The sequence below is a fragment of the Pungitius pungitius genome, chromosome 12 (assembly GCF_949316345.1).
Source record: "Pungitius pungitius chromosome 12, fPunPun2.1, whole genome shotgun sequence".
In the NCBI taxonomy this organism is placed as follows: domain Eukaryota; kingdom Metazoa; phylum Chordata; class Actinopteri; order Perciformes; family Gasterosteidae; genus Pungitius; species Pungitius pungitius.
Genome location: NC_084911.1, coordinates 16325519 through 16338008, shown reverse-complemented (window position 1 = coordinate 16338008; position 12490 = coordinate 16325519). Strand labels below are relative to the sequence as shown.

General features: G+C 42.9%; 2 protein-coding genes across 2 annotated transcripts; one reads left to right on the top strand and one right to left on the bottom strand.

Moving 5' to 3' along the window:
- Positions 1–110: 110 nt before the first annotated feature.
- clpp (caseinolytic mitochondrial matrix peptidase proteolytic subunit) lies at positions 111–3819 on the bottom strand. The gene is made up of 7 exons (XM_037476207.2): positions 3683–3819; positions 2773–2874; positions 2329–2400; positions 2146–2242; positions 1723–1910; positions 1513–1618; positions 111–791 (listed from the first exon to the last, which is right to left on the bottom strand). The coding sequence occupies exons 1-7, from the start codon at positions 3692–3694 to the stop codon at positions 565–567; spliced, it is 804 nt and encodes a 267-aa protein (XP_037332104.1). The 5' UTR covers positions 3695–3819; the 3' UTR covers positions 111–564.
- A 3130-nt stretch (positions 3820–6949) lies between these two features.
- Positions 6950–12312, top strand: LOC119220316 (guanine nucleotide-binding protein G(I)/G(S)/G(O) subunit gamma-5-like). The gene is made up of 3 exons (XM_037476233.2): positions 6950–7125; positions 11409–11537; positions 11663–12312. The coding sequence occupies exons 1-2, from the start codon at positions 7033–7035 to the stop codon at positions 11532–11534; spliced, it is 219 nt and encodes a 72-aa protein (XP_037332130.1). The 5' UTR covers positions 6950–7032; the 3' UTR covers positions 11535–11537; positions 11663–12312.
- The last annotated feature ends 178 nt before the right edge of the window (positions 12313–12490 follow it).

Here is a 12490-nt window from a genome sequence, read left to right as displayed (position 1 = left end):
AGGTAGTTCAGGAGGTGGTCGGAGTGCTGAGGAGTTAAAGAGGAAATTATACCAGAGTGAAATGTGTAGTTGTTTGTAAAACCACACAGAAAACGACGCCTATGACCAGCAGCCTGAAACACACGGTTCTTTATTGTCATTTGTTGAATAATTACACACTTCCACGCAGCAAAATCTGCGTTTCGGATGATCTTGAGAAATTAAATTAAAACGTTTTAGGACCAAGAATTGTCAAAATGATCCCATTTATTTATTGCGAGTTTCTAAACATGTCCCCCCCCCCTCCTGGGCTGCAGCAAGCAGCTTACAGAACAACACTGCTTTCTTAGTAGTCAAATGACCTCCTTGTAATAAAAAAAGTCAAAAAGATGTCCGAATTCATCTGGAATCACCATCACAGAAGTAATAAACAAAAACAAAAAGGTACATTACGTTTGAATTGCGTCATGTGAGGACCCTTTGATTGCTGGAAACGATGCCTTCACGTGTCGTGAGGAGAAGAGAGAAACAAACGCGTCCTCAAACTCCCCCGGCTGAGATCCTGGCGGCTCTGCGGTGTGGCGATCACGGCTCTGGCTTGTGCGAGGAGGGGGCGTTGGTCCCTGGGAGGGCCCGCCCCGATGCCGTGGACTCCGGCTGTGGAGGGGGGCTGGCTGGCGCCCCCGCCTCTTTCTGCACCAGCTCGGGCTCATCCTGGCCCGCCTGGGGCGGATGGACCAGGACCCGGTCGATGATCCCGAAGTCCTGCGCCTCCATGGGGCTCATGTAGCGGTCCCTTTCCATCACGCCCTCTGGAGGACGGGAGAGAAACAAACATCTCTCAAACCGTTCCTCCTCTCACTGGACACATGCACATCGGTCTCCTTCAGCTGCTGCTGTGATTGGCTAATGCCAACCTCTCCATTGAAGCCACTTCGTTGGCTTAGGTACACATGAGTTCAGACCTCAGGTTGACAGCACTCTGTAATTTGTGACCTCAAAATCTTACTACACTCTGGTTATAACTATTTCTATTATTTCTATTATTCCTATTATTCGACACATTTTCAGAGAAAAACAACAGAGACTTGTTTGTAGGGCAGGTCAGGTTTTATGATTTTAGTTGAGACACCTGAGCCACCCGTTCTCTTTGAGCAGGGGTGTCAAACTAATTTTAGGTTTGGGCCAGATACTGCCCACTGGTCCGGTCGATGGGGGGAGGTGTTGCAAAATAAAATAAATGAGAAACAAAAAGTACATTGTGGATACGTTCTTTGGCAGGATAATAATTACTATTAGAGTTGCCCCCTGATACATTGCATATTATAAATAGCTGCTCTGTGGAACACAGCCCCCATAGAAAGTTTACCTGATTACGTCGTCTTAACAAACACAGGTGTCCATTTGTAAAGCCTCTTATAAGACCATGTGTGTGACTGTGTGATGGAATCACAGTTACAGGAGCTCTTATCAGTGGCAGAGAGTGAGGGATTCTGGGTGGGTGAGAGGGAGATCAGAGATGCTGGATCCTACCGATGGTGGTCAGCAGCTGCCCCGTGTGTTTGGCATAGAGGCCGTTGATCTGTCTCTTGAGCTTCATGATCTCCTCGGCCTGGATGGCGATGTCCGTGGCCTGACCCTGGTAACACAAGGCGCTGCGGTTATTATCACCGCCCTGAAATGATCCCCTTTACGGACTAGGTGACTGACGCCATGCTCCATCGAGAGCGAGCTCCGCCTTACCCTGGCACCCCCTGAGGGCTGGTGGACCATGATGCGGGCGTTGGGCAGTGAATGCCTCATGCCCGTCGTTCCCGCCGCCAGGAGCAAGCTGCCCATGCTGGCCGCCTGGCCAACGCACCACGTGGAGATGGGATTGAGGATGTACTGCATGGTGTCGTAAATGGCGAGGCCCGCCGTCACCACACCGCCTGGGGGAGGGGCAAGGAAAAGACATGGAGTCATCTCAAAGGCACGTACTTTTTACAGATGTTTCAATTAAAAACCGGAAACTTGTATTATTACCAGTTATTTATTATACTAAAATGTAAGAAACAAATATTAAATGTAAAAGAAAATATACATTTTTTTTTTACTACCTCAGAAATTCAGAAATAGTTTTAATAAAGAAGGTTTTCCAGATGTTTGGATGGATCCCACACTCACCGGGACTGTTGATGTACATGTGGATGGGTTTGTTGTTGCTCTCTGACTGTAGGAAGAGCAGCTGGGCGATAACCAGACTGGCTATGGAGTCATCAATCTAAGTAAAGAGGAAGTAACGTTCAAAGTTCATAAAATCCCTTTAAAAACATGTACAAAATATATTTCTTTCATCTTGACACTTACAGGACCCATTAAACAAATGATTCTCTCCCTCAGGAGGCGGGAATAAATGTCATATGCTCTTTCTCCTCTACCCTGGAAAAGAACACAAAGTAGAACAACTTTTAGAAACAATTCTATGAAAATCGTCCGTGTTCATGCAAAACTTTTTAAACACTGTATTTGTTTCATTTCTGTACTCAGATGAAATGACGTAAATCTGTTTCCAACATTGTTGCATTCCCGTTTTAGTTTTAGTATTATGTTCCAATGATGACGCTGATGTGATGCTGTTGCTTTCAAAGTTGCTTCCGACAACTCAAGCCATCGCGATGCAAAAAGTGACCACATTTATAATTGTCCCCCTTTGATTATATGTTTGCATCCTCATCAAGGCTATGATTGTTATAGGTTATTACTATGTTCTATTAGACCTGCTGTCTCACATCAAACCACATTAAAACTCACCGTCTGCTCCACGACTATCGGTATGAGAGGACTCCTCCAGGCGGGGCTGTGGTGGACGGACCGGTTCTGCTTCAGCGTCGAGCCTCCAACCTGCAGCACTCTCTGCGGGACAAGACGGACGGGAAACACACAAGAGTTTCTATTGAGCAGCGACGCAAGGGACGAAACCACAAAACAGGTTAAAACATCAGGAAGCGATAGACACACTAATCGATGTTCATCTTACACTGAAAAATAAGACCAATAACGTAAAAACAACCCGGGTATAGAATGTATTTCATAGATAACATGAATGCATTGGAAGCTTAACTTATCCCAAATGTGCATTGCAAGCACTTTTTATGTGGATGTACAAAGTCATTTATTGATGTTAATCAAACATATTTTAGAAGGGCTTTACATATGTCTATTTTGAATAATCTGGGGTAGTATTTTGTGACTTAAACTACTTATAGTTTTTTAACAACCCTCATTTCTGTGGACATTGACCTATGATGTCAAACGTTGTACGGTTAGGTAAACCGCAACTTGTAATATAGATCATCTGCGTACCTTTAATGATTTGATCAGCTGATAAAGTCTAAATCTAAGCGTCCCCCGTTAAAACCAATTTACACAACTGGACCGCTGTGTCATCGCCCCAGAAAGCCGGGAGCCAGTGACACACGCGCGGATCTATTGAGTCAGTGAGTGGTTCCGTGCGGACCGTGTTCCTAATACACGCCTTTAACGTCACTCCAATGGACCCCGTAGCTTTAGAGGTGATGCGTTCACGCACCGTGACATAAGCTTCTCGTTAGCTAACACGCGACGAGTTGTAATAACAACAGTAACAACGGGTTTATTCAAACCGACGTACGGAGAGACGCGCGTTAACGGGACGGTTCTTCAAACTGCAGGTTGTACTCACTCGTAACAGCATTTTGAAGTTTTTTCGGTATCCCCTCCGTGTGACCCCGAGATAACTGACACCGGAATCAAATCAAACCCGGAAGTGTGTTCTTCTTCGTTGGATTTACAACCAGGAGGTCTGTAATGTTTCTCTTTAGCGTCCTCTACAGGTGTGTTCTACCAATGCCTTCCTCAACCGAATACTACACGATAACATTATGGTACCAGAACATTACCCCCGATTATTCTAAATACACATAGATGTAAAGCCTTTCTAATCGCCCTCAGATACTACATTTCATGAATCAAACAGCTTTATTCATTCTTTCACTGCTTAATCAAAACCTGATTACTTGTCGGAATCACAATTGCATAAAATGTAAATGGGTCATTAACATTGTCATATAGAAAACATACACCACACATATCACACAAATTCAGTTGCGTTGTGTCTCGAAACTTTTTTTGGATTCTCTCCAGCTGCATGTGTAAGGTTTAAGCAGCACCCGGTCCAAAATACACAACACGCAGACAGAATCCAGGCAAAGTGGGTTTACTCGGGAGACAAGCCAGTTCACAACCAAGATATGCGTCAGACCGTCAAACAAATTCAATGGGGGCCAGCTCAAATTAACGAGATGATTGACATCAGGCTATCTCGGTTCCGCGCTCAAACTGTCTCGTTAGTTTAGTCGATCACAGTACAACAGGACAACGGCAAATAAACTTAAAGGAATGTCGTCTTTTTTCTCCGGTGACGAGCAGATGTTGATGAACGCATATGAGGAGATAATATGTGTATTTGAATCATTTCTGTTGGGTGAATTGAACGTATTGTACATCTTTTACGTTGTTCATTCTATACGCCATCGCAGTCCGTCCGTCCCGGGGGAGGAGCCTCCTCTGTCTCTCTATACACTCCAAAAAACGATTCAAGCCCTTCTTAGATGTGATAAGTTTAAATGGTGTTTGCTTTATTTGAATATATCCATTAAAGAATGAACATATATGTAATCAATAGCAGCAACATTAAATAGTTTAATAGTTTCACTTATGATATTCATTTAGGTTGTGTCAACTCAAATAAATTCATTTGAGCACTAGCATTTGCACATGCGCCACATTTAATCCTATTGCACGGATGTTCTTAGATTGAGTTAGGTCTAAACATATGTATCGGATGGGAGTCCATCCATCCATCCATCTTCAAGCCGCTTATCCTGTACTCAGGGTCGTGGGGAGGCTGGAGTCTATCCCAGAGAGAGACAGGGTACACCCTGGATCGGTCACCAGCCAATCGCAGGGCAACACAGAGACAAACAACCATTCACACTCACCTCCATACACCTATGGGGAATTTAGATTTTGGATGGGAGTCCTACACACAAATTGAGTTCTTCCAATGAATTATTTTTTTCTTCCCTTTATTCTGCTTTTTCATTGTTTGTGGAGTTTTTCCTGTGCCAATGTGAGGGTTTCTGGACAGAGGATGTCACATGTGTACCGGCTGTAAAGACCTTGGAGACCAATTTGAGATTTTGTGCTATACAAAAAAAAAAAAAAAAAATCATATAATCATGACAAAAACTGACAACGCCCCCTTGCGACGTCTACAGGCCCAACAAAGTATCGCACACAAGTTAACGTTAAAGGCGTAAGTGTTGGGAAAATGTATAGCCTCATTTTAAATGTCCCATCACCATAATCAGATTATATTTCTTTAAATGTGCCTGCTGGCAGGAGGCTTCATGGAATGCATCATCATCCAATGAGATGCTGCTGTCAAAAATGATAAGATCCAGCCCAAAGAGTCCGATTGATAGTTATGAATAGTTTTGAGGATATATGTACTATATCAGCTTATGTATCATATGTATGTGTATGTAGATGAACATATAGAACTAGGAGTTTATGTGTGTGTATGGGCGGATCAGTATCAGACATTTGATTCACTGTGTCAGGTCTTGTGGGTGCAGGCAGAGGCAGGACTCAGATGCAGAGTTTTAATGAAAATTACCATTTAATGGATCCAAAATCCAAAGTCTCAAAATCCATTAAGGGACACTATGACTCTGATAACGTGCAGACGAGCGCAACATGCAATGACGCGACCAGGGACAAGAGACTGACATGGCTTGAATACACAGGGGAGGTGCAGGTGATTGGACACAGGAAGAAACTCATTGACTGTGATAATCACAGGGAAAGACAGGACAAGGCAGGAAGTGAAGTTACCCCAGGGACACGAGAGACATGAAACTACAAAATAAAACAAGGACCCAAACCTTGACACATTGAAGCAGTGAAACGTGGAACATCAACAACAAGTTTATTAAGCAACAAATAAACAAACAGAACTTTACGAAGAGCGCAACATGCAGCGGATTTTCAGATGTTTGCAACATTATGAGAGTCAGTATGAGACCGTGTACGAGACATGAGACAGTGTGTGAGCCCGTTTAGGGCGAGTGATGAACTAATCCAGCTAGCTCAAATTAACCTGCGCCGGAGCAGGTTCAAGTTTTTCCAAGTGTTGCTATGGTGATTTAGCCAAACCTGCTTCGGGGAACCGAAAAACCTGATCTACATCATCTCATCCTGAAAACTATCCGGCTAACTCAGTTAGCCACGTATGAGGAACAGGGCCCAGAACCGGTAGGTCAGATACACACTACGGTATTCGGTGGAGCGATTGGTAGTCTATATATATTCCTGACACTGTAGATGTTTTTGATCAATTCATAATGCAATCAACTAAATGGATGACAGACAATGTGTATTCATAGGGATTTGACCATCCTATTTCTTGCAGTTACAAACTATATTTCTGAAGACTTAAATGTGCATCAAAAATTCAACATAATGTTAAAACACTAATTGTCATTGTCACAACGTTATCCAACATGTACCCTTCCTGACTATAGTCTTTCACAGAAAACACTGAAGTATGAAGTAGTTAAATCTTTAAACGTTTTTTAGCTCCCCCTCATCCAGTTTTAACTGTACAATGCAATTTACACATCCTAACACATCAATAATTATAATCCAGTTTGGCCCAATATGTGATAGACTTCACTTCTGTGTTAGGGATACTTTTCTGAGTGTTAAGAACGTTTTCAACAATTACCCTCTTAGTCTACTTATTTATAAATTTACAGAGTATTTTTGTTGTTGTTGTTAATAAAATAAACAACAACACAGCGAAGCAATTGCGCCTGTGTGGGCGTGTCAGTGGGGAAAGTAAAAACGAACTGAATAGGCTCTTTATTTTGAAAATTCTGACCGGAAGAGGAGCGTTACTCCAGCTTGTCACCGAAACATGAACCTAACTGAATATTTAGACGCTTTCGCGGTTGTTTGGACTCAGTCATGTCGAACAACAGCGCTGCCAACAGCAGTCTCGTCATCGCCCAGAAGGCGGTGAAGCAGCTGCGTCTGGAGGCCGGTGTCCGTAGGATCAAGGTACGTGTGCACCCCGCGCGACACGTGCATCAAACGGCCCCGAACGCCTCCCGTGCGCGTGACTCCCGCTCTTTTACCTGCCGCGCGCGCAGAAACTAATTCCCATCCATCACTGCCCTGATGACAGACCTCGGGGTGGACTCCGGACGTCGCTCCCACTGTGCAGCATTCATGCAAGTTTTCTCTTTGGAGTTTAAAACAAAACTCTTGAACTGTTCATTCGTCCTCGGACTGTGGGATAAAAGACTGTTAACGCCTCGAAATATGTTAGCTTTAGCCCCTAATGGCTGTTTAACATTGTCTTTTGGTCCCCCAAAAATCGAAATTAACGTAAGCTAAAAAAGTAAAGGTCTACTTATAGTAATTGCTCATACTCTGACACAATGAAAGCCACAGTGTGACTTGCTGGTGTGCAGTGAGACGGCAGCACACTGACAGCTTTGTCCATTGTGCTGCTGTGTGACTGCTGGGATTGTTTGGCTGGCTACCTATTTTAGAACAGAAGTCAGATTTGTTTCAAGTGCAGGGTTTTAGCTCTCAGCATTAGGCCTACATAACAATAATAAATACAATCACAGAAACACCTCACTCTAAAGAGTTGTCTGCTTTTTGAAAATAAATGTTGATGTCGTCAATATGAGAGAAGGATTTACACTGGAAGGTCCAACAGATTGGACTTTCATATTACGTCCATGTTATATATGGTTCGCTCCCTCTCCCTGATATTTCCAGATTGCTGTGGTAATTTAGACATAACTTCAAACTGTACATATAACCGTCACCGCGAAATGGGTCTTGGGTCCAAAAGTCCCCAGCGGCCTTTCTGTTTGAAGCTTTGATGTTCCCCTGTAAGTCCAAAGACATGCAGGATCCCATTAAGGACATGGTGAACTAGTGACTGTCTCTATGTCAGCCCTGGGATCGACTGGACTACTCCGTCTCCTGCCCGATGGTAGCTGGGGTCGACCCTCTTAAAGAACACGACTGAGGGATCAGACTCGCTGAAAAAGATACCAATTCAATTCAATTCATTTTATTTTGTATAGCCCAAATCGCAAATTACCCGTGTTACGCAATACCAACCTCGGTAGGCGTCAGAATATACTTTTACACATTACATTGCCTGTTGCAATATGCGATAAAATGACTTATCGCACACTATCTGAAATCGCGTGCAGTAATTGTTAGTTGTTAGCGATATTCATTTAACATTTAAATGAACGTCACCAACATTTAAATTGATCACGCTACCTGTGCCCTTTTTCCTTGTGGAAGGTTGAGACGGGGCTTAGGCAGCGCACACAGATACAAAGCCGACAGGGAAAATCTCACCAACCTGATCGGTTAGCCGCGGTCCTCAATAAATTCATGTGTTTATTTAAACAAGCAAAACCCTCTCATACCGGGATACCGTCAGAGTCTTTCTAAATACCGTTATATGTATTTTTAGGCCATACCGCCCAGCCCTACATTCAATTCCTATAACAGAGATGATTCAAATAATTACGAGTGGTAAGCCAGTAAGTATGGAAGTAAATCGGTGTCATCGGGGGTTGAAATAAAAAGGTGATTGAATTTCTAGCACTGAATATTTATGCATTGAAATGATGTATCTGAATCAGAGATGCTCACGAGTCCCAAAGCTCGAGTCCGAGTCGAGTCTGAAGTCTTTCGAGGACGAGTCTGAAGTCGAGTCTGAAGTCACCGTGTGTGCGACTCGAGTCGCACTCGAGTCCGAGTCTCCAACTCGAGTCCCCATCTCTTATCAACGTCCCTTTTACCGTAAAAAAAACATACCAACAACTTTTTACTGCTCCTTTACTCTTTACTTAATGTTTTTTTTGTGGTTTTTCCCATAAAATGAAAATACGAAGCGTAGCCGCTAAACCGGAAGTACGTAGATTTTCACAGTAAGAATCGACGCAACCGTCTGTAATGACAGCGGTTACCAGGGTAACGAGGAGAAAAGTTCATGAACGGATATAAATAAATAATCCTGGTCTGACGGGATGTGTTAGCAGCAGTAGTTGACTACACTTGCTGCTCTTGGCTCTGATATTTTTTGTCCACGTATTGTTGCTTCAGTGAGCAGAACAGAGACAGTTAAAGGAGATCGCAGAGTAAACGGTCCGCCGCTGGAACGCATACGTCCCGACGTCAGCGAACCGTCGGTCGGACCGCCAGCGCCACCCAGCAGCGGCATTCGACATCTTTCTCGTGTGTGGCCGCGCGTGCGCAGCCAGTAACATATGTCAATGTACGTGTTAAGTAGGCAGGTAACGGAGGGAGCGATATAGCGAGCTCATCCGATTTTTCCTAAAATTAAACATTGTTCACGAGTCCCAAAGCTTGAGTCCGAGTCGAGTCTGAAGTCTTTCGAGGACGAGTCTGAAGTCACCGTGTGTGCGACTCGAGTCGCACTCGAGTCCGAGTCTCCAACTCGAGTCCCCATCTCTGATCTGAATGTTTTTCAACATTAAAATACTGCAAAAAATTCAACCTAAAAAAAATCACTGTTAAAATATTCAGCCGCAAAAATGTCAACCTTGAGACACCAACATCCGGGACACTAAGGAAGAGCAATCGATTCTAGATTCAAGATCAAAAGCGTGCGTCAAGCTAAAGGAGCGAGCACCCAAAACACCTTTGGCTTCGGATTGTAGCCATGTCCAATAATAACGGGGCTTTAACTCTTCTTTATGCCATCAGTGTGGCCACGTATGAAGAAATACATAAAAGAACATATAATGTTCACCCTGAAACAAAAAGTTTGCTTGCCACTGACGATATACAACTTTATTACAACTATACAAATCAGCAAAAAATCCTACAAGCTCTGTTGGCTGATGGTGTAGCGCAGCTGCTCTGTGACACAATGTTATTTTGCAAACTTTTAATAAATGTTCTTTTATGTATTTCTTCATACGTGGCAGTGACGTAGTGCTCACTTATACAATCGTAATCGCTGCAATGGATATGGGATGCATTTGTGAACATTTTCAACAATATGTTTGCAAACACGCACCCGTAGCCAAACCAGTAGTTCAAAAACCAGTAGGCAAGTAACACCGTCACTGAAAAATGGGTTCTCGTTTCAGACTTTATGAGCAAATACAGGATCCCTTTGAGATAAATTCTAAAGCCTTGCATTAAGACGTACATCCCTGTATGTAAGACTCTGCGCTACTTGCAGGTCGCTGTGTTGTGCCAGATCTTCAATAAAGTTTACCCATGGTCATGAAGACTCATTTAACGTTACGTGGACTTTGAATGCCGCTTAATACCCAACTGAGATCGGCTTGTGCCGCTCAGAAAAAGGATCCTTCCACCGACCACTTTCCTCACTCGGTGCTACAGCGGCTCATGTGCCTCTTCAAGCGCGTTCCTGGATTCAAAACTCCGCCAATCACTCCTAACAGCTTGTCGAAGGATCTCAGCATCATTAAATGAATTCAAAACTAGAAGAAGAGGCGTATTGTGAGCGGCTGTACGCTCCCGTTTAACTTCGGCTTAGTTCATGTCCAATACAGTCTGTTAATGTACAAATGTCAGCCGTCTGTTACGGAATCTTACAGACACAAACCACACTGATGGCATGAAGAAGAGTTAAAGCCCCGTTATTATTGGACATGGCTACAATCCGAAGCCAAAGGTGTTTTGGGTGCTCGCTCCTTTAGCTTGACGCACGCTTCTGATCTTGAATCTAGAATCGATTGCTCTTCCTTAGTGTCCCGGATGTTGGTGTTTTTGCGGCTGAATATTTTAACAGTGATTATTTTTAGGTTGAATTTTTTGCAGTATTTTAATGTTGAAAAACATTCAGGTACATCATTTCAATGCATAAATATTCAGTGCTAGAAATTCAATCACCTTTTCATTTCAACACCCGATGGCACAGATTTACTTCCACAGTAAGTCCCTGTTAAAGGGACAGTTCAACCCCTAATCAATCTAGATATTGCTCAAAGCGCCACAAATAATACATTTGGGGAAACTCAACAGCACTGTTTCTCTCTGGAAATCATGATTTACAGACCTTTAAACTATGGAGTGAGAATATCTTTTAGCATTGTCCCCATGTTTGTAATATTTTTCCTGATTAGGTTCTTAATGCGTTTATACTTAAAAGGCATTGGTGAATATATTCTATATATGCTGTACATACACACAAACCAAAATTGAATGGCTTGTGTATTCAATTCTAAATACACATACGTCTGAACACTTGGAAGAAGAACCGTGACGTCCCCTTTTGACCAAACAATGTGATTTATGGAATATAGGTTTCTCAGGCCGCTGCAGAACTGAAGACCTTCTGCTTGCAAAATGCCCACAAGGACCCTCTCCTAACCGGGGTTCCCTCCAGCGATAACCCATTCAGGCCCCCCAAGTCATGTGTCCTCTTCTGACGCGTGAGTACAGCTCCCCTCGCGCCGCTTGAATCCATCAGTTTATTTTGAGACCTTTCATTTTTATTTTTTTTGAATACTATTTTGTCTCATGCTGCTACTGAACAATGAGCCCGCTGTCTCTGCAGAGCACAAGACTCGCCCCTTCCAGCTTCAAGTATTTCTTGTCTTCTCAAGGACTGGGAGGAGTGCCAAGCATTCAGACAGATGCCCGATTCCAACGTGGATTCCTTTAATGTGCCCTTCTGTCTCTGAAGAGGAGGAAGCCAAGGCCGCGCACACGGACACACACACACACACACACACACAAACACTGGATTAGCTACAGAATGATCCTGAACATTTGAGTAAATGCAGCGTGCCTATTGTGATTGTTTTATATTGCTTTTTTCAGGATTCGGTGATTTATGGTTTTGGTTTACATATTAGGAGTAAATGCCAATTATGTTTTGGGGGGGCCACGCCCAACTTTGCACCACTTGTAAAACATGTGATTATTCTATTAGCTCTTGTTGGATGAAAATAATTAGAAAATTCTACAAAAACCACATTCCTATTGGATTTATTTATTACTATTTATGAAAAACACACCAAAACAATTATAAAAAAATGCAAAAAAAGGATAACATGTTTTTTTTTCCTTTCGTACCCAATAACAACATAACAGTCACCATTTGTTTGTTTAGGTCATCCGTCTGTAACGTTGTATCTTGCACACATCTTGCAAGTAAGAGCAATTGCAATGTTTTTCTGTTAAAATAAAATCCCAGGAATCATGTTTTCAGTTGGAATTTCAAGGCCTTTTAGTGCTCTGTTTTCCAAGATGTAATTAACTGTTGTCATATAAAAGATATCAGTATACTTTAGGCTCTGCATGACCTCTGTTGGAAATATAAAGTTGACCGTGCTTAGTAGCATTCACCGAATCAATGAGATATGAAATACACCAAGAGCAA